General features: G+C 50.7%; 1 protein-coding gene across 1 annotated transcript in view; it reads left to right on the top strand.

Moving 5' to 3' along the window:
* HSPA12A (heat shock protein family A (Hsp70) member 12A) overlaps window positions 1-24,529 on the top strand; it is a 79,895-nt gene extending 55,366 nt beyond the window's left edge. Inside the window, exons 6-12 of the mRNA XM_018041491.1 lie at window positions 4,659-4,775; window positions 12,643-12,814; window positions 16,480-16,566; window positions 17,301-17,405; window positions 18,101-18,359; window positions 19,042-19,145; window positions 20,308-24,529. Of these exons, the coding sequence (XP_017896980.1) occupies window positions 4,659-4,775; window positions 12,643-12,814; window positions 16,480-16,566; window positions 17,301-17,405; window positions 18,101-18,359; window positions 19,042-19,145; window positions 20,308-20,945 (1,482 nt within the window). The 3' untranslated portion in view covers window positions 20,946-24,529. The remainder of the gene's footprint in view (window positions 1-4,658; window positions 4,776-12,642; window positions 12,815-16,479; window positions 16,567-17,300; window positions 17,406-18,100; window positions 18,360-19,041; window positions 19,146-20,307) is intronic.

Genomic DNA, 27,490 nt, shown 5'->3' on the forward strand with positions numbered 1-27,490 from the left:
GAGGACTCTAGGGAAGGGAGTGGGAGGGAGACGGAGGTGGGTTCACTTCAGGAAGCAGGTGGCGACCAGTCAAGAGACAGAAGCAGGGAGGCCAGTGGGGACCCATTGAAAGGGAGCTGCCCTGGGTCCAGTTCAGTTCAGTCGCTCAGTCGTGTGCAACTCTTTGCGACCCTATGGACTGCAGCACGCCAGGCCTCCCTGTCCACCTCCAACTCCCAGAGTTTACTCAAACTCATGTCCATTGAGTCGGGGATGCCATCCAACCATTTTATCCTCTGTTGTCCCCTTCTCCTGCTGCCCTCAATCTTTCCCAGCATCAGGGTCTTTTCCAATGAGTCAGCTCTTCGCATCAGGTGGCCAAAGTATTGGAGTTTCAGCTTCCGCATCAGTCCTTCCAATGAATATTCAGGACTGATTTCCTTTAGAATGCACTGTTTGGATCTCCTTGCAGTCCAAGGGACTCTCAGAGTCTTCTCCAACACCACATTTCAAAAGCAACAATTCTTCGGTGCTCAGCTTTCTTTATAGTCCAACTCTCACATCCATACATGACCACTGGAAAAACTATAGCTTTGACTAGACGGACCTTTGTTGGCAAAGTAATGTCTCTGCTTTTTAATATGCTGTCTAGGTTGGTCATAACTTCTCTTCCAAGGAGCCAGCATCTTTTAATTTCATGGCTGCAGTGAAAGGGAGCCACCATAGGTCCAAGAAGGCCTCAGAGCAGGGGAGGAGGTGGCCCTCTGGGTGCCTGAAGAGAGGAATTCCAGAGGGGCTGACTGAGTGCCCAGAGGAAGATGCAGGCATGAAAGGAGGCCGGTTGGGGGCAGGGTGTCTTCAGGTTAAGATGAGGAGCCACGGGAACTCGGCGAAAATGTAGGACTTGAGAAATTCTGTGACTCTGGAGTGTGTTTCAGGTTGGCCATGATGTGAGGACAGGCCTGAGCAGCCCATCTTTCAGGGGAGGGAGGGATGGGAGGGGGCAGAGGTCATCAGACACAATATGGGTGAATGAGGGGTGGTTGTGTACCTGTCGGCTCAGCCAGAGCCTTCAGGAACTTTCTCCCAGCAGGGAACACATTGTGAAGAAGTCTGAGGAGATATATAGGAACTGGGTCCTTCCCAAGAGGCTGGCTGGTGTTCAAAGGGCAGGTGGATTCAGAGCAGCAAACTGCTGCATGTTGGACCTGAATAAGCTCGAGTAGATGTTCTCAGAAATCGCATCCCTGGGGCGGTCTTGTTGTTCACGAGGGACAGTCGGTGAAAGTATCATGACAGGAAATGTTCAGTCAATGCCAGCTTCCTTCCCTTCCAAGCTGGTCTCCACCCTCTGGTGAACAAACAGCCCAACCAGACAACTTTCCATATGGCTAGGAAAGCCCATCGTTCATCTTTGAGCCTTTTCCTGTTTAAAGAGTTTAAAATAGGCTGGATGGTTAATATAGGCGGCACCCTTAGAGTCCCTCTCAACCCATTACAGTCTCACCTACTTTTATAGCCCAATGCAGACCTGAAATCAGTTCAGTTCAATTCAGTTGCTCAGTCATGTCTGACTCTTTGTGACCCCAAAGAGTCTGGACTGCAGCAAGCCAGGCTTCCCTGTCCATCACCAACTCCTGGAGCTTGCTCAAACTCATGTCCATCGAGTTGGTGATGCCATCCAACTGTCTCATCCTCTGTCACCCCCTTCTCCTACCTTAAATCTTTCCCAGCATCAGGGTCTTTTCCAAGGAGTCAGTTCTTCACATCAGGTGGCCAAAGTATTGGAGCTTCAGCGTCAGTCCTTCCAATGAATATTCAGGACCGATTTCCTTTAGGATTGACTGGTTTGATCTCCTTGCAGTCCAAGACTGTCACCTTGACCTCCTGTTAGAAAGTAAAAGTCACTGTCGTGTCTGACTCTTTGTGACCCCATGGACTATACACTCCATGGAATTCTCCAGGCCAGAATACTGGAGTGGGCAGCCATTCCCTTCTCTAGGGGATTTTCCCAACCCAAAGATCAAACCCAGGTCTCCCAAACTGCAGGTGGATTCTTTACCAGCTGAGCCACCAGGGAAGCCCTCAGAGAAATAAAACATGATCAAAAAAATAAACACAAAAATAGACACAAACAGAAAATGACTGTTTTACTAGCAATCCTACTCCTGGACATATATCCAGAAAAGATGAAAATACACATGCAAATTTAAAAAGATACATGCATCCCAAGGTTCATAAGAGCATTATTTATTATACAATAATAAGGACATGGAAGTAACCTAAATGTCCATTGACTAGATGAATAGGTAGAGAAGACGTGGTACAAATATACAATGGAATATTACTCAGCCATGAAAAAGAATGAAATAATGTTATTTGCAGCAACGTGGATGGACCTAGAGATTGTTGTATTAGTGAAGTAAGTCAAAGACAAATATCATATATCACATTTGTGTAGAATCTAAAAAATGATACAAATGAACTTCTGTATAAAACAGAAGCAGATCCATAGACATAGAAAACACACTTATGGTTACCAAAGGGGAGAGGGGTGGGGAGGGATAAATTAGGAGTTTGGGATTAATAGACACTGTGCTGTGCTATGCTTAGTTGTTCAGTCATGTCTGACTCTTTGCAACCCTGTGGACTATAGCCCGCCAGGCCCCTCTGTCCATGGGGCTTCTCCAGGCAAGAAGACCAGAGTGGGTTGCCATGCCCTCCTCCAGGGGATCTTCCCAATCCAGGGATCAAACTCAAGTCTCCCATATTGCAGGGGGATTCTTTACAATCTGAGCCACCAGGGATGCCCAAGAATACTGGAGTGGGTAGCCTAACCCTTTTCCAGGGGATCTTCCTGTCCCAGGAATCAAACTGGGGTATCCTGCATTGCAGGCAGATTCTTTACCAGCTGAGCCACCAGGGAAGCCCTTAGCAGACACTACTGGGGTATCCTGCATTGCAGGCAGATTCTTTACCAGCTGAGCCACCAGGGAAGCCCTTAGCAGACACTACTATGTATAAAATGGAAAAAAACAGGACCTTTGTATAACACAGGGAATTGTATTCAGCATCTTATAATAACCTATAATGGAAAAGAATTTGAAGAAGTATATATTTATCTATATACATATGTATATAGATATCTTTATACATATGTATATAGATACATATATATATACATAATATGCATGTATATATTTCTGAGGTAGCTCAGTGGTGAAGAATCTGCCAGCCAAGCTGGAGACATGGGTTCAATCCCTGGGTCAGGAAGATCCCCTGGAGAAGGAAATGGCAACCCACTCCAGTATTCTTGCTTGAGAAATCCCATGGACAGAGGAGCCTGGAGGGCTACAGTCCTTGAGGTTGCAAGAGTCGGACATGACTTGGTGACTAAAACAGCAGCACTGGGTTTGATTTCAGATTTGCCTGGGGAATGTGGCCGCGGGAGGGGAGGGGCAGGTGGCGTGAGCACTGATGAGAGGTCTTCTTTTGCCTTCTTGGGCCTGGTTGAGACCTCTGATGCTTCTACCCATCCTGTTTATCCAGGTGGGTCTCACTGATTTTTTTTTTTTAAGTATAGTTGATTTGCAATGTTATGCCAGTCTCTGCTGTACAGCAAAGTTATATACATATATACATTAAAAAATATATATTATTTTCCATTATGGTTTATCCCAGGAGACTGGATATAGTTCCGTGTGCTGTGTAGCAGGACCTTATCGTTTATCCATTCTAAATGTAATAGTTTGCACCTACCAACCTTAAACTCCCAGTCCATCCCTCATCCTCTCCCTCTTCCCCTTGTCAATCATGAGTCTGATCTCTGTGTCTGTGAGCCTGTTTCTGTGTGTAGATAGGTTTTACGTTAACTGAAAGTCAAGGGCAGCATCATTCTTGCTAGGTCATGTTGCTCATACCCTTCCCAGCCTGCCAGGAAAACCCCCCCTGATGTGCTGGGCTTGCAGTAAGGTGAGTGAGTGACAACTCTGATTACAAATGCCACCAGCTGCTAAACATTCCTGTAGGCCAGGCACTATTCAGATCTGAGACCAAAAGTAACAATTTCGTTAAGACCTTTCTTGGCCTTTAGCATCAAGATAGACCCGGGTCTGGGTGCAGAGTTTGGCTCTGCCGCCTCTCTAGCTGGTCAGTCATCACAGAGATACTGAACACGTCTAGGCCTTAGTTTGCCATCTGTAGAAAAGGGGCCATGCCTGCCTCTTCCAGACAGGATTCTCATATGGGTTCATGGAGATGGGATAAGGAAAGAGCTTAACAAGATTGACATGGCAGAGGAAGCTGTCAGGAAGTGGAGCTCTGAGAAAACGATCAATCCTCCCAACAATGATATGAGCTTATTATTATCCCCGTTGTGCAGATAAGGAAGCTGAGGCCTGAGAGGTGGTCACTTGCCCTAAGTCACAGGACTAGGAAGTGACCAAAAGCCTCAGATCTGCCCGCCTCCACCTGTAGCCACGTCCAGTGAATGAAGGAGCCAGTTAGCTCTGTTTGCTGAAAATTCAGACAACAGATTCTTGTTCCTGATGCTGGTTAGTTTCAAGGGGCTGCAGAATAGACGACCCAAAAGTTTGTGGCCAAGAAACCTGGATTTTTCAACGAAGCCGCGGGAGGACCAGTTCTGCCCACTTGACCTGCTGCATTTTCTCTGGCTTCAGGAGCTGAGCGACCAGGCGGGTTCGGAGTTCGAGAACTCTGATGTCAGATGGGTCATCACAGTGCCCGCCATCTGGAAGCAGCCAGCCAAGCAGTTCATGAGACAAGCTGCCTACCAGGTGAGTGCGGGGTTGGGGGCAGGCGGGGGGCCCAAGATGCACACGGTGGTGGCCGTCACCCCACTCAGCTGTCCCCCAGCATTCACAGGCCTCCTCAGGAGGCAGCAAGAGGTCACCCACAGCCAGGAGGTCAGGAGCCTTCTTATTCCTCAGCTTGCTCCCTGGTGAGGATAAGGGGTCTGATGGAAAAGGGGAGGGGCTGGCCTCGGTTTTCTTTCTGGCTTCATTCATTTCCAGGTCTTGTTGTCAAGGCCTGTCTCTCTAAGGTCAAGGGCTGCCTCTCTGAGTGGGTAGTGGGGGAGTGTAGGGAGAAGCCCCTTACACTGAGGAGGTCAAGGGGGATGCCAGGCTATGGGGCAGGAGGGGTGGTGTCCTTTGGGCTCTGGCACCTTGGGCAGTAGGAACACCAGCAGCGCCAACGGCAAGCCCATCCTTCATGGGTGCTGGAGGGCATCACTGGGGCCACAAACCCTCATGGCCTCCACCCCTCACACTTGCAGACAACTTGTACCGTGGAGGGGCTCCCATGAGGGGGTGACTTCATGGCGGGAGTGGCCAGCCATACTGACCTGCTATTATGATCCCAGGACAGAGTGGGATCCTTTGTGCTTAGTCTCCTGGGTTAATAAATGAGTGCTCACCCTGGGAGTCAGCTTCCAGAACCTTCCACCTGAGCAGGCTGGGGAACATCACCCATGTCTTCTGCCATGCCTCCTGGAGTGAGCTGCCCTTCCCAGGAGACACACCTCTAATGCTCAGTGTGTGGCCACAGACTCAAAGGACCTTTTCTTTCAAAAACCTCAACTGAATCCACCCTGAGCACTAACCCTGGAGAAGGAAATGGCAACCCACTCCAGTATTCTTGCCTGGAAAATCACGTGGACTTCCCTGATGGCTCAGACAGTAAAGTGTCTGCCTATAATGTGGGAGACCTGGGTTCAATTCCTGGGTCAGGAAGATCTCCTGGAAAAGGAAATGGCAACCCACTCTAGTGTTCTTGCCTGGAAAATCCCATGGACAGAGGAGCCTGGTAGGCTACAGTCCATGGGGTTTGAAAGAGTCGGACACGACTGAGCGACTAACACACACACGTACTGAGCTCCAGTCAGATGGCCCTGGGCACCTTAAATTGTCCTCCATGCCTGGGGCTTTACTCCAGGTGGCTTTACTGCAGTTCGGGGAAGGATAGTGTCCCCTCTTCACCCCACGCCTGTTCCCCTCCTTCCCGCCACTGCCCCAGCCTGTCTCCTCTGCTCTCCCCTTCCTCTGTTCAGCGTGAGAATCTGGTTCAGTCTATGCATCTGCCAAAAATAGATTTGTTTTTATAGGGATGAGGAAAGCGGGTAGAAGTTCCAGAAACAGACAACTTCTTTAAATAGGAAGAGATTCAAGTGCAGTTTCACTGCCCATGGGAGCCCTGGGCATCAGGGAGCTCTTCCTAGGTGTCAGCCCTCAGGCAGAGTCCAAGGATCCAGAGACGGGACCCAGGGACCCGGGTGTCTGCTGAGACGCTGTCCAGGGACCTGAGTTTTCCCAGGAAGGATCCTCAAGATTCATCATTTGGACTTTTTTCATTTTCCAGCCCTCAGGAAGACTTCAGCAACAAACATGTGACCTGGAAACGGGACAGTTCTTATTTTTAGCCTGAAAAAGTAAGAGGTGCAGAGACTGGTAGATTCATCAGGGCTGTGGAGTCCTGGGCTGGCTCTTTAAGGGCTGCCTGTCTGGGTGGGTAGCAGGGGAGTGTAGGGAAAGACCCGTTACACTGAGGAGGCCAAGGGGGGGAGCCAGGCTGGGGTGGATGGGATGTCCTCTGGGCTTTGGCTCCTCGGGCAGTGGGAGGGCCCACAGTTCCTGGGCAGGGCCCAGGTGACAAGCATGGATGAAGGGGTGGGAGGATTTGCTTCCTGAGGCCAGGAGATGCCCTGCCAATGGATCTGTCCTCTCCTTACCGGGTAACGTTTGTCCAGGGCACTGTTTGTGCAGCTTAATTTGGGGCTCTTTTTGATACTTGTGTTCAGTTTACAGTCACTGGATGGATTTGAAGATGGCAGGGACCATTTGTTCATTCATTCTTTGTTCACTGTTTCATTTATTCATTAAACAAGCCTGTGTTAGCAGCCTTCTTTTCCAGGATGCATTAGGTGCTCAGGTCATGGGACAGGGGCCCTGCTCTCAAACTGCTCACATCCAAGTGGCTCATTGAAGCCATTTGTACTTCCGGGAAGGGGTCTGTAGCATGTTAGGGGCACCCTTTTTAGCCTGTCTTCTGGAAGAGTCTTCAGGACAAAGTGAACGGAGTTTGCTACTCTCCCAAGTTAGCATTTCTCCAACTCTTCCTTCCTCACCTCCCGTTTATTATACAGAGTGAGCATGGTGGCTGTTAATTTTCTTATGTGTCAGCTTGACTGGGCTTAGGGGTACCCAGATATTTGGTCAAATATCATTCCAAGTATTGCCATGAGGGTGTTTCTGGATGAGATTAACATTTACATTGATTGACTAAATAGAGCAGATTGCCCTCTCTAAGGTGGGTGGGTCTCATCCAATCAGTTGAAGGCCTGATTTAGAACAAAAGGCTGAACCTTCCTAGACAGAGTAAGAGGGAATTCCTCCTGCCTGCCTGCCTTCACTTTCATGCACTGAAGAAGGAAATGGCAACCCACTCCAGTATTCTTGCCTGGAGAATCCCAGGGACGGAGAGGAGCCTGGTGGGCTGCCATCTATGGGGTCGCACAGAGTTGGACATGACTGAAGTGACTTAGCAGCAGCCTTCAAACTGGAACATTGTTTCCCCTGCTTTTGGCCTCTAACTGGACTCTTGCTTGGTCTTGAGCCTGCTGGCAAGGGGATTATACCGTCTGCCCTCCAGGGCTTCCAGCTTGACTGAAGTCTTAGGATTTGTCAGTCTCCACAATCATGTGAGCCAACTCCTTAAAATAAACCCCTTTCTACATATACAAACATTCTACTGGTTCTGTTTCTCTGAAGAAATCTGACAAATACAGAACCTGAGCAAAAAGGACAGTTCCTGGCCCACCCAGCTTCTGAGACCTGAGCCTTCCCAGCAGCCTTCCACCAGAAGCGTGGCCCATCGGCCTGGCTTCATGCAGATGAGCAGGCAGGGTGAGCAGGATAGTTTTTCATCAGGGCAGCTGGGAAACTGGTCAGCCCACCCTGCTTACATGTGGCAAATGGAGCCCCTCCTTCCAGGCTCCTGGGTCCAAGTTCATGGCACTGTCACATGGCTGAACATCAACTTCCCATCAGCCTAGTAGAGGAGGAAGAGGCCTGGATGAAGAGAGACAGAAGCAATCCCTGGGAGAAGCAGGCCTGCAAGGGGTGGGCCTGGGACCTGAACTTGACGTTCTGTGACTCATGGCCCGTGAGGGCTGCCCAGCACTTGACATGGGAGCAGCTTCATCTGTGAAACCCCCCAAACCCCTCTTGCGTCAAGTGATTGCTGAAGAAGTGGGTTAAGCTCCATCTTTTGTGATCCACCTTCTTGGGGCAGCTTTAGACCCTTTAGGAGCATTCACTGGAAAGATGGCAGCAGAAAGAACAGCTGATGCCTCTTCTGAGGCCCTCAGAAAAGAGCTAGAATAAGAGTTAGTTCCACTCTGTCCTGCGTGAATCATGGATAGGAAGTAGTCTAGTGTATTTCTAGATGAATTTTGCTTAAAATGTGTGACTCTCATAGGTTCCAGAAACCTGTTAAATAAATTATATTGCCATACCCATGATGATCTCATCTCACAGAGCTTGCATTTGCCTCCCTTTCTGAACAAGCCACAGTGAAAGATAATCACATCAAGAAAGAAACCCAACCCCGAGACACTCAGAAGCCCTGCAGCTGTAGCTCTTTGCAGCTCGATGCCAGGCCAGCACAACTAGTCTGGCCCTTTTACGCAGCTGTGGACACAGCCCCTTGGCAGATTTTCCTGGCTGACTGCAGGGCCGAGGAGCAGAGAAGTTGGGGTGGTAAACACCCTCGTCCTTGGCCTCCCTGGAGTGTGGTTTTCTCACCCTGCCACCCCTCCCAGTGGAGCTTGTGACCAGGAAGCTGAGCTCTAAAAACTAATACTACGACGGAGCTGTTGCTGGCCCAGATGTGGAGAGTCAGATGGAGTAGCCTGCTCTTGATTCAGAGGCTTTCTGATTGTAAAATCCTCAGGTCATGCCTGCAAAGCTCTCTTGAGAGGGGCCAGAGGATCGCAGAAAGCCTAGCTGGAGGGATGGGCGATTGTTTCATCCGGCAGCTACCCTCTCAGCACCTACTGTGTGCTTTAGGCCTAGAAGACCTGACAGCTGCCCTTAGAAAACACCCCTCCTTACAGGACAGGTTAGACAGGCCCGCACGGATCGACGGTGGGAAGCAGAACATGCCACGTGCTGGGCCGGGGGCTGAGCAGAGGGAGAGCTCACATCGAACAGAACCATGGCCTTGGGATACCAGCTCCAGGGATAGAGTTACCGGGAGCGGAGAGCAAGCTCTTCCATCCTGGTTGACCCCGAACAGATCCCAGGCAAAGACCCCTGGGGTCTCTTGTAGCCCCTAGGCCAGGGGGCTTCTGCTGAGGACAGGGAGTGGTTTTATAGACAAACTAAGCTTGCGTTTCAGCGCGAGGCAACCTTCTGCTCAGAGAGAAAGACATCTGGGTTTGTAAGAGGCTGGCAGAGATATCTGCATTTCCTCCTTTACTCAGAGTCTCCCGGCAGCTCCGAGAAGCCTCCTGGGGAGACGGAATCTGTGTGGAGACAGCTGTCTTCTCTGGCCTCTCTCTCCGCTCTGCCTGTGGCCTCCCTGAGCGTTGGCTGGTGGGGACATGGCGCCTCGGTCTCGCCAGGGAGCGGGGACGGGGGCTGGTTCAAGCGGAGGAGTGTGGTTACTTGGTCCTGGGCCTCCCAGGCACTGCCGGACCACCCCCCTCACCACCCCCGCCCCCCGCCACTGACCTTGCCTTTTCCTCCCCTCTGGTTTGGGGGCCTCTTCACTTCCACTTCCATCTGCATCCTCACCCGGGTACTGTGGGGAACTCCTCACGGAAATGGGTCAAAGCTTTTGCTGTGGAGCTGAGCCAGTCCAGCTGGGGAGGGACAGATGGATGGTCCCCCTAGGGGTGCAGCCCCAGCTCTTTGGGGGCAGATTCAGATCAGTCTGCTTGTCTTTCACATCTTCAGGATGTGGGAGCATCCCGGTGGGAGGTGTTCTCAAACACCAGGGACCCTCGGACGCCCTTGAATTGTATCATTTTACTCAAGAGTCCTCACTCTGGACTTGATGTGACTTTCCATGGGCATTTCACATGTAGGTTAGCCTGTTCAGAATTTCCGGGAAGGCTTGGACAGGAATGAAGGTGTCTGTCTTCTCTGCTCCTTTGTCCCCTGCAGTCCCCATTGCCCCAGACAGGCCCTGGACCCAGCTATTCTCACCAGCCACGTGGGCACCGCCTGACCGGCTGACGGGACCCGGAGACAGGAATGTGCCTTTCCTCCTTCACACCGAGTCCCGGGCGCGCTCTGCTCTGCCCTCCCCAGCCTCCTCCCATCCCGAGCTTTGCAGGAGAGGCTTGTGTCTCCCAGGCCCACTGTTGCTTTGCTGTTCACCTGTCCGTCTTCCTCAGTCCACGTGGTGCGAACCAGGCCTGTGAGCTCCTGCTCTAGAAGGGTCTCGGCTTTATGAGGACGGAAGAGCCAGTCCACGAGCACTGCGCTGCAGACTGGGCTCCTCCTGCTGTCACTCTGGAGTTTTCCTTCTGGGATCCTGGGGAGAAAGGTTCAGAGGTTTCCCTGTTCCTGGCGGCACTTGCCATGGGTAGCCTGTGGCGTCTTTCATCAGGCACTTTAACCCTTGACTGCCTTTTTACTGAGGCTGTCTGATGAGATCCTGTGAGAAAGTGAGGCTGGGGGAGGGGGCACTTTAATCCCTGGGACCGGAATCTTGGCACACACCTGCGCCAATCACCCACTGACCCGGGTAAGCTCAGGGCAGACCTGGCCTCTTCAACCTGGGGGCCAGGCCGATGGGCAACAGATCCTGCTTGTGTGGTTGGGCTCAGCTGAGGCAGGAAGGAGGCGGGTTCCTGGTGGAGAGTGAAGGCATGTATGGTTCCATCTGGTTTTGTAAAGGACAGTCTTCCAGAAGGGTTCTGCCCTTGGCAGACATTTAGTTTTGGCAAAGTAGAGACTTTGTCACCTGCCGGCTGATGGTATCTGAGACCTAGTTGATTGGTTCATTTGGGATAATACGGTTATTTGGGAGAACAGATGGCAGCAGGTATAAGGCAGTCCTGGCCCAGACTAGATGAGTGGAGATCGCACCTTCAAACCAGTTCAGGAGGGGAGTGTTAGGGGCACCCAGGAGTTCTGTCAAAGCATGGAGGACTGGGCCCCACTTCAGTAACTGGAGTTACTAAGAGCAGGAGAGCTCAGAACCAGTTCAAGAGCTAGTCTGTGAGGCCTGGGCTGGCTCTCACTTCTGTTGGCTACCCTGGAGCCTAAGACTGTCCCAGTTTGGGCACTGAGAGATCAGTGTCCCAGGAAACCCAGGACAGTTGGTCACCCTACCTCTCTAAGCCTTAGTTTCTTTCTGCATAAAGTGAAGGAATTGGACGAAAGGTGTCTGCAGTTTCTAACCTCAACTCCCCTCCCTTCCTTGCCCAATAATTGACCCTCCAAAGCCCCTTCTGCTCATGACCCTAGGCTGGCTTTTCCCCAAGGGCATTTACAAGTGTGATATTAGGCAGACCTTTGTCCCTGGCTGACAAGATGAGCCTGGGGAGGCCCCTGGCTGCCTTCTCCTGGGGCCTGGGGAGAACTGGGGGCCTTCTCCAAAGTGGATGTTGCACCCGGGGAGCATCCCGGGTTCCCTCGGAAATGGCAGCAAAGACAATAAACACAATGGTACCAGAACGAGCTAGTTTTAGTTTCTCGTTGTGTTGGCAACCAAGGACATCCATGCCCATGGGCAGCTTCAACAAGCAAGCCACACCTCATGCTCCAGGTCAAGGCCAAGCCAGTCTGTGTCTCTGCGCACCCTCAGAGGGGTGTTCCCGAAGCCCCCTGGCTGCCCTTCGAGAGGCCTGAAGGGGTTGTGGCTGGAGCAAGCCAGGCGTCACAGGGCAGACGCACGTCTGCTGTGAACAGGAGAGGGGCTTTGCACAGGATAACTGCCAGTGGGCTTTCCTCTGCATCTAGGACCTGGGGACTCTGTGGATTCCAGGGCGGGGGTGAGGGGCTTTCTCCTGGAGCCCCCTCGGTGTTCTGGAGATAACGGATCAGATGCCCACATAGCAGATTCAGATTCTTGCACAGCTGAGGCCCGACAATGGCCTTTCTGTTTCCTAGGCCACCGACCATTAGAGTTTGCTAGGCCTCAGTCCTACCATTTGGTTCTGGAACCGGAAACAGACCATCATCGGCCTTCCATCCTGGGTTGGTTTTCTAAGTTTTGGGTCCTTTGCCCCTTTGGGCTTCTCAGCTGTGGGCCAAGCGGGCCAAACATGCAGGCAGCCTTGAGGCTCACAGAGCCTGGCACTCACCAAGAATACTTGTATATTGGCACCCCACTCCAGTACTCTTGCCTGGAAAATCCCATGGACAGGGGAGCCTGGCAGGCTGCAGTCCATGGGGTCGCAAAGAGTTGGACACGACTGAGCGACTTCACTTTCACTTTCTTTCTCTCCTTTGCCCACCCTGTGATGTTTGGGTACCTGGCTTAGGGCTCAGCACCCAGTCACCCCCGATTTTAGGCTCTGCAGGGGCCTGTGGAGGGAGTTTCCCCAATAAGCACCCCTTCCTTGGGGGTGCTCACTCCCAGGGTGGGGGTGTCCTCGGAGGGGTCCCAGCCTTGCCTTCTGTCTTCCAGGCAGGCCTGGCCTCCCCGGAGAACTCGGAGCAGCTCATCATTGCCCTGGAGCCCGAGGCAGCCTCCATCTACTGCCGGAAGCTGCGGCTGCACCAGATGACTGATCTGAGCAGCAAGGCCGCGGTCAACGGGTACAGCTCCAGTGACACAGTAGGAGCTGGGTTTGCACAGGGTACCTGCTCTCTCTCTCCCCTCCCCGCGACCCGCCCCTCCGCCCTACTCTGGCCCCCTGCATGTGTCTCTGCCTCGGAGTTTGCGAAGGCACTCAGTGTGGTCTGGAGACCTCAAGATGCTTCTGGAGGAGGCTGGAGTTAAGTACCTCTGTGCTCAGTTCCCCCCCTCCCCCAACCTGGCCCCTCCAAGGACACTGTAAACTCATCAGTGGTTACCCTCGTTCATCACCCACCCTAGTGCCTAAGGGGAGGACCCTTCTCTCCCAAGCACGTGAAGCAGTCCAAGAGTGGCTCTTGGCCGTGCATTTTACTCCGCTTTTAAGTCTTTCCTGTCTATTAACTGATTCTTAATCTAATTCCACTGGCCTGTTATTAATGCCTCCATTAAGACTGTTGGTTTATCGCTGACTCATTCATTGGGGCTGCTTTGTACGTGATGCGCTCATTGTGAATCTTAACTATAAACCTGGTGAGAGTTGAGGCTAGAGGTGAAAAGGGCAGACTTTCCCTGAGGGGTTGACGCTCATTTAACTGTGGGAAGGAACACTGCCCAGAGAAACCCAGGTTGGGCATTTTAAGGGCCTTTTTTCTCTCCAATATTGGGTTGGCCAAAAATTCTGTGACAGTTTATGGAAAAACCTGATATTGACCTATATGCAAGTTGCTCACAAGCTTGCTCCTCAGAACTGTTTTCCCTGGAATGTAGGGCTCTTTAGATCTGTCCAGAGCCATGGAGTCTGAAGATACCCTGGGTCAGTCAGAGCCACGCGGGTGAACACGGATGCTAAGGAGCTGTGGGGGGTGGCACTGTGCACCCCAGCTCTGAGCTCTCTGCCTAAGTGAGGACTTCAAGGGCACCCCCCCGCCATCACTCCAGCCCGTCTCCATCCTGCCCTGGAAGGCCCAGGTCCTGGCCCCGCCCATCACTCCAGCCCATCTCCATCCTGCCCTGGAAGGCCCAGGTCCTGGCCCCGCCCATCACTCCAGCCCGCCTCCATCCTGCCCTGGAAGGCCCAGGTCCTGGAGGAGGAGAGGGATGACGTGAGTGAGACTGTCACCAGTTGGTCCGGAGCTTTCCTTGTTCCGCAGCTTGAAGGCTGTTTCTGCACTGCCTGGGGGACTGGGCCCCAGGCTCACCCTTGGAGGGCACACATTCCTGTCCAGACAGAGCTCTCCTCCCCTTTACAAGGTGACTCTGCCCCAGTGGCCACTGCTCTGCATTTTTAACCTAGGATGGAGGAGTCTGTGAACCTGAGCCATGAGACAGTGGCAAGAAGTTCACTTGTCACCAGGCTGCTGCCCCCTCAGCCTGCCAGGACCATGTGTTCGCCACCTGGATCTGATTCACCCAGAGCAAACGGAAACAGGCTTCCCTCCAAGTCTCAGGGCTCGATTTGCCTTTTTCTCACAAGGCTAGCTAACGTTCACGTTTTACATATTCAGGATCGTTGTTTTAATTGGAAGAAAGAGGAATGTCTGCCTGGGCTCTCTATTTCATATACTGATCTTTACTCATTGTTCATAGATAGCCGCTCATGCCAGAATTAGCTGATTGAGCACAGCTTTCCTTGACACTTCTTAAGCACAACATTCACATAGAAGGGAACTGTTAGAATGCCTGCCCTTCCCAAGAGCTCAAGAGGTTTTGTTTTTCTTTCCTTTAATGTATCCTGTCATGCCCACACTGCTCCATGTCTGTGTCCTGTGCCTTGTGGGATTTGCTGTTTTCTGTGCTCAGAGGGGTGTCTTTGGTTTTTGAAATCCTCATGTTGTTGGCCACCATCCCTCAGAGGGTCAGTGAGGCAGGGGTTCCATCTTAACCTTGCTTTTTGGTGAGAACCTCCCTCCCAGAAGGACAGAGTGCTGTGTGGGAAGGCCTGGCAGAGTGCTTAATCAGGGGGTACCCAGGATGGCATCAGTAGCCTGAGTCCCCCATCCTGGGCCATTCTCTGCGTTCTGATGCCACTCCCGGATGGACGTCCAGTGGCCACCACTGAGGAGACCAGAGCTGGCACTCTGTCCCCAGTGCTGCAGGGGCCACTGTTGGCATTATTTGACTCCAAAAAGACTTAACGACATTAGTAAAGGCTACATTTTTCACAATCTTTGGCATATTTGCCTGCAAAACAGGATTTTCTGAGCGCTCAGAACATGTTTTATTAGCTTCACTTGGCCGTTTTTTACACATGCCATTTTCTTGGCCACCTAGACTGTTTTGGAAAGTCAGTCCCCACGGCAAAGTGTTCAGTGTAAGTTCATCTGGAGCTGGGCATAGGAGAGAAGCCCTGAGTCCGGGGACCCTGCAGGCCTGCCGGAGCTCTTTAATCAGGGGTGGCCTGAGGAGCTTAAGGCTGGCCCGATGTTGATGTTTGCCGTTCTAATCCCCAGAGAAGATGCTGCTTTGTGAACACTGTGCTCCTTGCTGAAGGAAGCTGGGGGGTCAAGGGTCCTTTATTGGATAACAAGCAGCAGATGTAGGGCTGAGAGACTAAAGATTTGGTGGGGGGCAGAGCGGTGGATTAGAGCCTTTGTCTGTAAAACCAGGATTGCTCTAAACTGTTCACAGTAGGGGTCATTTGTTGGGTTCACTGTCTCATACTTGGTGCTTTGCCTTCCTCATCATCTACTGTGTGCCTGGTGTCACAGTGGGGTGCTGACAACAAATCAGAGGGCCAGTCCCTGCTCAGCCTGTGTGGAACTTGGGCCAAGTAGTATCATCCCATTTTATGGATGAGGAAACTGAAGCTGAGAGAGGTTAAGTGATTTGCCCCAATCCCCATCGTGCGTATGCTCTGGTGCTTCCCAGGCTCCCTCTCACAGCGTCTTTCCCTCCTCTTAACATTCCTATTCAGCGTTTTCAGACTTCACTCTAAATTGTTAAGTCTCAAAGGCAGGGGTTTGCCGTCTGAGGGTTCATTTCAGGCTGCAAGAGAGAGTCGTGGGAACGGCAAGTCCCTTGACCTCCCTGACATGGTTTCCTCGTCTGAACACAGGACGATGATCTGGGCCCTGTCCGTCTCACGGGGCTGTCGGGAGCCAGCGGGAGATGAAATACCTATGCATGGCATCACAGCCACTGAGTACCCCAGTCACCCCTAGGTTGTCCCGCATTGTGCAGGAAAAAGGCGGCGTCGGCTTTGCTAGGTTCAGCCGCGCCACCTTGTGGCGGAAGAGCATATCGACTTCAACGGAGTCTGGAAAGGGCTCCTGGCCGGTTTATCCCAGATCCAGTTAGGAAAACATACCCCGCATTCCATGTAACAGACCAAGTTCCTTGATGTGAAATTATTTAACCAAGCGCACTGCAGGCCATTTGGCAGACAGCTTCCTCCCTAGGGCAGCAGAGCCAGGAAACTGACCTATTTTATTTCCATTCCCCTGAAACTGTTCCTGGAGGAAGGGAATCTCACCACGGTGAGCTTTTCAGCAGGGCACTGGCTAGCTCCAGGCAGATGAATAGATGGAGGCTGGTGGAAATAAGCTCCTTGCTGTGGAAGAGCTGGCTTTGTCATTCCCCCGGTTGTACTTATGTAATCACTCCGATCGAGATCACCGAATGTTCTGTTCCCAAACCTCCCATGCTCTTTCACCTCCGCTGACTTCAGGGACTGCGGCTCTTTCATGCTTTCTCACCCGTTGTTATTTTCTTTGTGTTGGCCACTAGCTAAGGAACACATACGACGTAATCGGCAGAGTCGGACCTTTCTGGTGGAGAATGTCATAGGAGAAATCTGGTCCGAGCTGGAGGAAGGTAGTGACCTTGAATGTCCTTTGCCCCTGCTGGATATTGTGTGTGCGCGTGTGCGTGTGTGCGTGTGCGCGTGTGTGTGCGTGCGCGTGTGCGTGTGTGCGCGTGTGCGTGTGTGCGTGTGCGCGTGTGCGTGTGTGTGCGTGTGTGTGCGCGTGTGCGTGCGTGTGTGCGTGCGCGTGTGCGTGTGTGTGCGCGTGTGCGCGTGTGCGCGTGTGTGTGTGTGTGTGTGTGTGTTGGCAAAAATGCATTCCTATTTATTCCTTTTACACTTTAGGGAAATGTTCCAGATCAGTTGTTTTCACAGACCTGCTTGCCCAGGGAGAGCTCTTTTTGGAGCTGTAACTTTGCATGTTCTAAAACCGTATAGGCTCTTCAGAAGAAAAGTAGGAGCTGGAACGCACCAGTTCCAGGATAAGCCTTGGGTTATAAACAGCAGGGCATTCGATGGTGCTGTTACTTGGTCGGCTTGTATGTGCCAGGTATGCAGTGTCGTGTGACATGAATGCTTTAAAGATTCGTTCATCTGTGTTCACAGTCCATGCTAACCAGCACTTCTGGGCAGACGTTATCTCATTCTCTTTGGTCATGAATAACTCACTGTGCTCCTGATTAGCAAAACCATTGTACTACTGGGTGTTGATGGAGCTTAGCTAGGTACACCGTCATCACCTGCCAGATTGTTCCAGGACACAGTGGACAAGTGGTCTGTATAAAGGATGGCTGTTTTATACCAGGTGACAAGTATGTGGTGGTGGACAGTGGCGGTGGCACCGTTGACCTGACAGTCCATCAGATACGGTTACCAGAGGGGCATCTCAAAGAACTGTACAAAGCAACAGGTAAGCCTGAGAAAATGAGGGAAGTGGCTAATGTTCTCATACCTGAGCTGTTTTACTCATTTCTGATTTCTCTCAGCATCTCATTCTTTCAATGCCATCAGCACGTGGGATTATGAGCAATATGGATGTGTGAGACCAGAAAGCAAAATGCCATTAAATGGCCTTTAAGCACAAACCGCCATAACTTGGGTCTGGGCCTAAAGTGAGCCTGTTTCAGATCCTGGCCATGATCATCACCTGTGATTTGGTGCTGTGGCTAAGCTTTCCTGGGAGGTCCCAGGATGAGACCACCAAACCAAAGAACGTCTTGTCCTCTTAGGATGGAAGGGATGAGTAATTAGTAGGTCACAGAGACTCGGTGAGGTCTGCTGGCTTCACTGACTCTGTCCTTAGATTTCTTGGACAGGAATACCATGATGCTCCCAATTAGCTAAATGCATTGGTTTTATTTAAAATGTAAATAATTTTAAACCGATTTTTGATGAGTGATTTTTATAGGAAAGTTTTCCCATGTGGAATAAGAAGAACCTAAGTGTTTTAAAGAGTAAGTAAAAACACACAGCCATGGTCTGCTGGCTAAGTGGGCCCACGTTTGGGCTACTGTCTTTGGCAGAACCCAGGGTAGGCTGCTACTCAGACTTCGGATTCTGTTTCTGTTTTTGACAGAGTGGTCTCCCATTTTGTTCTTGACCCAGGTGGACCCTATGGATCTTTAGGAGTAGACTACGAATTCGAAAAGCTTCTGTGTAAAATATTTGGAGAGGATTTTATTGAGCAATTTAAAATCAAGCGTCCTGCGGCCTGGGTTGACTTAATGATTGCATTTGAGTCTCGAAAAAGAGCAGCTGCCCCAGATCGAACTAACCCGCTGAACATCACCCTGCCCTTCTCCTTCATTGACTACTACAAGAAGTTCCGGGGACACAGCGTGGAGCACGCCTTGAGGAAGAGCAAGTGAGTCAGCTCACATTTGGCTCAGGACAGTCCAGAGGGTAGAACATGTTGATGGGAGGGAGGAAGGGGGTGTAGACTCTGAGTTCCAATCCTACACGCTTGCTGTGTGACCTTGGGCAAGTGACTCAACTTTTCTGGTCCTTAGTTTTTTCATCTGGAACATGGGCATGATAATTCCACTTACCTCAAAGGGTTGCTGTGAGGATGAAATGAATTCATATACGCTTAGCACAATGCCTGGGACCTAGAAGGTGCTGTCTATGTGTTAGCTATGATTATGCACTAAAAAGATAAGCTTTACGAAAGCAGGGAAGTTTGGCTCCTGCTTTGTCCCCAGAGTCCACAACAGAACCTGTTGTGGGTTCTGTTGTGGGTTACTGAGCACTGAGTAGGTGCTCAGTAAATATTTGTTGAATGAATTATCACCCTGTCTTTTGCATTAGACTTTGGCTTTCACTGTATCAGGAGAGGGTTGGCCAGAGCCCAAGGTAAAGAGAAATGGAAGAGGTTGTGCCTTAGCTTTTAAGCTCCTAAGGGTCTAGATCCTAGTGGTTTAGGGTATTAGTAAGGGATCTTTGGACTTTCAGACCCCCTTGCCCACTCAGACGTGACAGCTGTTCTGCCAGGGCCCGTGACTTGGGTATCTTTCTACACTCTCACTCTCTCTCTGCTCGCCCCACAGTGTGGATTTTGTCAAGTGGTCCTCGCAGGGGATGCTGAGGATGAGTCCAGACGCCATGAATGCCCTTTTTAAGCCGACTATCGACAGCATCATTGAGCATCTCCGTAAGTGATCAGCCAGGGCTTGGCCACTTGGTGGGGCAGAGCCAAGAATGGGGACTGGCATTTCCAGCATCACCCACCAGTATATGTGAAATCGGGATGGCAGGGGGTCCAGGGTTTGGCGCCACGGGTCAGGGCCCTGGCAGGAGTGGGCAGGGCCTGGGCATGTACGAGGGTGGCTGAAAGCCCCTACTCATCTGGGCTTTCTGTCTGGCTTCAAAAGTCAGAGAGCTGGGACATCTAAAGCAATATTATCATCGAGTGACTGGCCTTAGTGAAGGGATGGTCCTTGCTTTATCAGAATAAACTGGAAACCATAACCTCTGCTGGGATGGAGGAACGGTTATATAAACCAAAGGTCTATCCCCACCTCTCCCACCACACACACACCAGGGCCCTCACCTGGGGACACAGTAGACTCACCAAGGTCTCTTCCAGTATCCAGGGCCTCTTCCAGTATCCAGGGCCTCCACTTCCCACTCCATACCTAGCCAATCAGAACCCCCAGGGATGGGATGGGAATTTGATGAAAACCAAAGAATAATATTTCTAACAGCCTGCCTTGACTCATTTAAGAGAACCGCAGGTTTGGAGAGGGCGAGGGGTATTCATTTACACCTAACAAAGAACTACTTAAACTGATCACCATCTAGCTGTGAAATGGGTTTCTACTTAGCAGTAGCTTGAGTTTTCATTCCTGAGCATACTGATGTACAGACCTCCTTTCTTTAAAAATAATCTATACATACATTTACTTTTGGCTGTGCTGGGTCTTGTTGCTGCCTGAGGCCCTTCTCTGGTCGCAGCGAGTTGGGGCTGCCCTCCAGCTGCGGTGTGCCTGTGGGCTTCTCCTGTTGCCAAGCACAAGCTCCAGAGTGTGCTTACTAGTTGTGACACACGGGCTTAGTTGCCCTGCGGCAGCTGGAATCTTCCTGGACCAGGGGTCGAACTGGTGTCTGCTGCATTGTGAGGTGGATTTTTAACCACTGGACCACCAGGGGGCCCATCAAACCTCCTTTCCTTAAAGGACTAGCTCTACAAAAGTAATCTGTTCGAGTTCAGACCAAGAGTGTCCTCCAGTTGGTCCATTCCCCACCTCCTCAGGCCACCCAGTCCCCCGTGGCTTCTGGTGACAGGTCGCTTGTCCCCTCCTCTTCCCTTTCAGGGGACCTGTTTCAGAAGCCAGAGGTGTCCACGGTCAAGTTCCTCTTCCTGGTGGGCGGCTTCGCCGAGGCGCCCCTCCTGCAGCAGGCGGTACAGGCTGCCTTTGGCGACAAGTGCCGCGTCATCATCCCCCAGGACGTGGGCCTCACCATCCTCAAGGGCGCCGTCCTCTTCGGCCTGGACCCCGCGGTCATCAAGGTGCGCCGGTCCCCACTCACCTACGGGGTGGGCGTGCTGAACCGCTACGTGGAGGGCAAGCACCCGCCCGAGAAGCTGCTGGTGAAGGACGGCACCCGCTGGTGCACCGACGTCTTCGACAAGTTCATCTCCGCCGACCAGTCCGTGGCCCTGGGCGAGCTGGTCAAGCGCAGCTACACCCCAGCCAAGCCCTCCCAGCTGGTCATCGTCATCAACATCTACAGCTCCGAGCTGGACGACGTGAGCTTCATCACCGACCCCGGGGTTAAGAAGTGCGGCACACTGCGCCTGGATCTCACCGGGGCCAGCAGTACCAATGTGCCCGCCCGCAGGGAGATCCAGACCCTCATGCAGTTCGGGGACACCGAGATCAAGGCCACGGCCATTGATATAGCCACTTCCAAGAGTGTCAAGGTTGGGATCGACTTCTTAAATTACTAACTGGCCCTCCCCACCGCCAGTCCCCGCCCTGGACTGGGCTCACCCGCGTCTGCTGACCTCAACCCTGACTGTTCTTTCCCTGCCCTTGACCCTTGCCATTACCCATCTGAATTCCAGTGGGGAAGATGAGAACAGCCAGGGCTAGACATAATTAGGGGATGTTTCTGAGGGCACACTGGAGTTAGAAAAGCTGTTGGCAGTGAAGATGGAGGTTGGGGAATAGGAAATTTGAGCATCCTGGAAGAGCAGCTAGTGTTCACAGGTAAAAAGTGATGAAACGCCCACCTGACAAGGGAATCAGTACATTTCTGCAGCAGTGATTGGGCTGGGATTGAAGAGATCTCCCTTCCGCAGAACTTAGGATGCCCTATCACAACCTTTCCAGATTTGAAATAAGATCTTTGAGCCAAGAGGAGACTCTTCATCTCTCTGAGACTTTTCTTTTCACGTATTTTGGATGGCAGTCCATATAAAATACCATCCATCTGCAGTTAATTCCTTTGCATCATCATGTGATTGAAAGCGGTGACTCGGTGTGAGCATGGAGGGTGTTTTAAGCCGGTGGGAGAAGCCTGCCTACACTGGGCACTATTTTAGGTTCTCATAATTTAACTTCCAAATAGGCTCAGTGAAGAATAACTGCAGCTTCAGCTAATCCGCTAGGATTTGTGAGTGGGAGCGCTGACACCTCAGCTTTTCAGCAGGTGAAAATTTGTTTCGAGGGAAATGGATATCAAGCTACTGACATATCCCAGGTTATTTATATGCTGGGAAAGAACTCCCCAAAGCCCAAATCCTGATTTCTGAATTCATAAGTAATTCGAGTTAACCTCAGTAGGATTCTGTGTGAGAAAATGAAGTCGCAAGTTGCCTTGTTCACATCACCAAGCCTGGGTGTGAACATGGGAACAGGCTTTGAAACAGCCTCTTTCCTCAAAGAGCACACATATTTTCAACTAACTCCCTCCTCCTGGCTCGCCCTCATCTCCCTAAGAGTTTTTGGCCATTTAATTCCACATTTTGGGAAGACTACATTAGTGATACACAGGCAGAGAATCTGTTCTACGAAATGTTTCGTTAAAATCTTCCATTTCTAAACTTAAACTGAAGATTCTACCTACAGGCATTCAGAGATCGATACTGAACGATTGAAGCTGGTTTTTGTTTTTGTTCAAAGCAGATCTGTGGATCTCCCATGCAGGAACTGCCTGGGGGCTTCTTAAAAACAGGTTCCTGGATCCTCTCCCTTTTATGAACTTGAGTCTTGGAGAGGGAACCTGAATCTGCGATGTTTAGTAAATGCCGAAGGGGACTGTGGCTGAATTGGAATCTGGAAACTCCCAACTTCAGGTTTTTCGAAAGCTGGGGCACAGACTGCAGCCTCTGGTTAGGTTCCTTGAGGGAGAGGATCTACAAGTGAAGGGCCAGGAGCCCACCCCTTGCCCTCTGGGGAGTGGGGCTGGAGCTCCACCTGGCTTGGGGATGGCAGGACCTGGGAGGAAAGAGATTGGAAGAAAGGCAGCCGGAGAATGGGGCAGATGAACCAACTGGTGTGTGTGCCTGCTCCCCATCCTTCCCCACTTGCAAAGCCAGTCTTCCACTTCAAGGAGCCAACTGCAGGAAAAGAATCCAGAACCTGACTCACAACCCGTCTGATCTGTTCAAAGCTGTCTTTTCCACCTGCTGGAGTTCAGTCAGTTTTAAATCACCGGAGGCATGCATAATAAAAGAGGGGAAGATGGCTGAGCCACTAACTTTGAATGCGAGTTGGATTCACAAACCCATTATCACAGCCTATTATCATATGCAGATTTTAAACAGCATTTCCATTTCATTTCAACGTGTCTCCTTTTTCACATCGCTTGCTGCAGAATTCCCTACTAGACTGTGAAACACGAGCACACCAGAGAACTGGAGAATGCTAGACACATCCTTAGGAGCCGGGTTTTGCATCCAGGCTCAAAGTTGTGTGCATCTGGGTCCTCTTGCTGCCTGCTCTGCTTCAAAAGCTTAATGTTAGGGGTCATTCTTTGGTGTTGCCAGCCATACTCTACAAACAAGACTTTTCAATTGAGTTATAATATAATTTTATGTACATATAATATTAGAAAATTGTACAGAATCTTGATTTCTACAATGTGCTTTTCTTGTTAAAAAAGAAAAAAGGGAAAATGCTCTTTGAATTTTGTTGATGACATTGCTGCCTTTAATTTTCCATGGCTTCATTTCTTGACCATGCTTAATTTATACTGATGCTAAGCTATGGACTGTGTGTGTAGACTCAAAAATAGACAGAGGTGCCTAGGGTCAGAGTACTCTAAGAAATAGACCAGATGGGTCGACAGCTTCATCAGAGCTTTCTACACATGCATATCCTTCCCAAAGGTTCACAGTTTATATTTAAAGAAGCATAATAATGTTTTGATTCTCCTGTCCAGTCTTTGAGAGCTGAACCGTCTGGCTCTGTAAGCCACATGACTGTTTAGAGAAACCTCCAAAAATTGTGTCCTGCAGGGTTGTCAACCTCTCCTTTCGGGGCAACGCAGTCACTCTGAGGGCAAAATGGTGATGTTTTCAGGACACCAGAATCAAAGGAAGGAATCGGGTAGTACACAAATTCCGCCTTCCTACTGGATTAAGTGTGAGTAACAGAGTCAAGTCCTTTTTGTGGCTAAGGTAAGGCCTTTCCCACCTTGCGTGTTAAGGATGTCTGCTTTTCCACTATTTCTCTTCAAGGAAATGGTTAAAATTTGCAATGTTGGCAAAAAGATAATGGAGAGGGGGTGATGATTTTACTGGATTTTCTTCTGGCCCCAGAGATGCAGTCCTAATAATCACACTTAGAATCCTCAAATCCATCCCTCCCCTCTCCACGCCACCCCTGCCTCCTGCAAATATTCCAGAGTAGGAGCACCGGATAGGTACACTTGGGCACGTTTTCTAATCTTAGAAAGTTTCTAAAAGGCCTGTTGTCTTGACCCATTATTCAGTTGTCTCTGGCCTATTATCTGAGGTTCAAGTTTCTTAGAAGAAGATCTGTCTAAGGATTTCCTTTGTACACAGCAGGCATTAATAAATGTTGAATGACATACAAGTTACAGACAGACACGATAGGAAAAAGGAGACATACAAGTGCTTTTGCAGACTGATGGCTAAGATGAGTCCAGATTACAGAGCCTGCCCTACCCCTAGAATGTTATTTAGATCAAGTTTAGCTTTTAGAGTCCAGGTCTGGTTAATTGCCAGGGTGGCAAAGAATCGCATGCACCAATATAAACAGGAGTCAAAATGCATTATTAGTTGAAGATCGAATCACACATTGTAGAGATGAAATAGCTGTGATTAAACTGCATATTTATGCTGGGAAATGGCTTAAGTGGATGACTAGTATAAAAGTTGTTGGCCATAACATCACATCTCTCATCTGCTTGGAATATGGAACTGTATTCTAAAATATCAGCCATTGGGGTCTGTTCACTAAAGGATAAATTAAAACTTCAGAGAACTTTGCAGCAGTTCACAATTTGATTGTACCTGCAAACTCTTCTTCACAGATGTCTAATAAAGCAAAACTCTGGATCTCATGTGGCCTGGACTTTTTTTTTTTTTCATTAAATTTGTAAATGGAATTATAGATACATTACTGACCTTCCCCTCTGCCCCATCTCCAGTGGAAATTGTTTATCACGTCCTTTCTTAGGTGTTACAAGCTTTATTAACTTTCAGTCCAATAAGACAGGCTTTCCCCGATGGCTCAGTAGGTCGAGAATCTGCCTGCAAAGCAGGAGACACAGGAGACATGGATTGGATCCCTGGGTTGGGAAGATCCCCTAGAGGAGGAAATGGCAACCCACTCCAGTATTCTTGCCTGGAAAATTCTATGGGCAGAAGTCTGTTGTCTTGACAGTTGCTTCTGGAATATTATCTGAGGTTCACATTTCTTAGAAGAACTGTCAAAGGATTTCCTTTGTACACAGCAGGCATTAATAAATGTTGAATGGCAGACAAGTTAGGGATCCCATAGATGGTGGGCTACAGTCCATGGGGTCGCTCAGAGTTGGATACAACTGAGTGACTAAGCTCACACACCAGTAAGACTGGCTCCTCTGTTTACTGGGAACCAAACCTTCATCAACATCCATTAGCCCCCTTTATCCTGAAGCCAAAGAAAGCAGCCCCACCAGAAAGAAGGCAGAAAAGCCACAGTGACCACTGACAACCCCACTGCACCTAAAAGAAAGTCATGTAAAAAGAAAAGCAAAAGGCCAAGGGTGGATGACTTGGCTTGTCCTCTAGTGTCCCAGCAGGCACACCTAGCTGGCTGCTGAATCTAGGGTTTTGTGCTTATTACAAACTCTAAGTCTGGGTCAACCTCCATCCAGAGATGGCTCTAAAACTTCCGGATAGCCAAAGGTGAGCCCTAGGACCCTGTTGTTGTTTAGTCACTAAGTCGTGTCCAACTCTTTGCGACCCCATGGACTGCAGCACACCAGGCTTCCCTGTCCTTCACCATCTCCCGGAGCTTACTCAAATTCATGTCCATTGAGTCAGTGATGCCATCCAACCGTCTCATCCTCTGTCATCCCCTTCTCCTGCCTTCAATCTTCCCCAGCATCACAGTATGGGTTCTTCCTAAGCGGGTAGCTCCACTGAAGTTTCATCTGAAGTTCAATGGCCCTGAGGAGAGGTGGGGAAGTCTGGGAGGCGGAGTGAAACATGTATCGTGAAAGTAGGGCCATCAGGCCGTCTGGATGCAGTTTCCTCATCTGTAGAGGGAACAGCTGGAACTGGCAGTCTGTTCAGGCCATGCGATCCCTGGTCTGGGTCACACAGTGGGCATCTTGGTTTCAGTCCAATGTGAAAGTTCAGCTCCCATAAAATAAGGCTGGTCAGAAGGAGTGTGATCCTGCCTGCCCAGCATCCTTCATTGGGTGCTTGGTCCCCTTCTCACGCTTACCTGTCCTGGTCCACCTGGAGATTCTCCTAGTAAGGGACACCAGGCTGTGGGTGCAGGGGGCTTCCCAAGGGAAGCCGCCTGGACAGAGCCTCCGCTTCCCTCCCAGGCTGCTCCCCGCAACCCTGCCAAGGCCTGTTCCCACCAATCCTCTCCCCCAAGCCCAGGCTCCCCAGTGTCCACATAAGAAAAGCTGCCTTTGAGACGGATTCCTTACTGCACTCCCCGGCCCAATTTCCACACCCAGAGCAGCCTCACCGGCGGGAGACCATATACCCCAACAGAGAACAGCTTCCGAGGCAAAATCCTTGCTGGGAAAATCCCTGGATTTTACCCCAAGAGCAGGCGCTGAGCAAGTCTCCTTTGACTCCTGGGGGGCTTCCAGTCGAGAGGCAGAAAGCTGAGGAAGGGGGAGGGGCAGGCTGGGGGTGCGACTCCGCCCCCTTTCTCCTCCCTTAGTCCCGCGGTTGGGGTGAGCGCACAAAGGCCGGGAGGCCGGGTGGTCCAGTGGAGGCCAGGCTTGGGCAGGAGGCCCCGTGGGGCCGTGATCCAGGCCGGCCTAGGTGAGGACCCTGGAGTTGGGCAAGGGTGGGGAGGCGGGGTGTCCACGCTTTCTGATTGGTTTTCCGGCCCCACCCCCAGCATAGATCCTCCCCAGCCTCTTCCCTTCTGCCTCCTCCAGGCAGGCCTCCAGGCGTGGTGAGCAGCCCACCACCCACCCGCGCAGATCGCCGTCTTATCCCCAACCACGCGCACGCACTCCTGTCCCCACCGTGCTTCTCAGGTGGCTCAGCAGTGACGAATCTGCCTACCACGCTGGAAACGTGGGTTGGATCCCTGGGTTGGGAAGATCCACTGGAGAAGGAAATGGCAACCCACTCCAGTATTCTTGCCTAGGAAATCCCATGGATAGAGGAGCCCGGCAGGCTATAGTCCGTAAGCAACTAAACCACCACCACCACCAACAATCCTGCGCCCAGAGTTTAGACTGTCTGACCTCCTTGGCCATTGACTGTGTAGATCACAATAAACTGGAATATTCTGAAAGAGATGGGAATACCAGACCACCTCACCTTCCTCTTGAGAAACCTACATACAGGTCAGGAAGCAACAGTTAGAACTGGACATGGAACAACAGACTGGTTCCAAATAGGAAAAGGAGTATGTCAAGGCTGTATATTGTCACCCTGCTTATTTAACTTCTATCATGAGAAACACTGGGCTGGATGAAGCACAAGCTGGAATCAAGATTGCCAGGAGAAATATCAATAACCTCAGATATGCAGATGACACCACCCTTATGGCAGAAAGTGAAGAGGAACTAAAAAGCCTTTGATGAAAGTGAAAGAGGAGAGTGAAAAGGTTGGCTTAAAGCTCAACATTCAGAAAACTAAGATCATGGCATCTGGTCCCATCACCTCATGGCAGATAGATGGGGAAACAGTGGAAACAGTGTCAGACTTTATTTTGGGGGGCTCCAAAATCACTGCAGATGGTGATTGCAGCCATGAAATTAAAAGACGCTTACTCCTTGGAAGGAAAGTTATGACCAACCTAGATAGCATATTCAAAAGCAGAGACATTACTTTGC

The sequence above is a fragment of the Capra hircus genome, chromosome 26 (assembly GCF_001704415.2).
Source record: "Capra hircus breed San Clemente chromosome 26, ASM170441v1, whole genome shotgun sequence".
NCBI lineage: Eukaryota > Metazoa > Chordata > Mammalia > Artiodactyla > Bovidae > Capra > Capra hircus.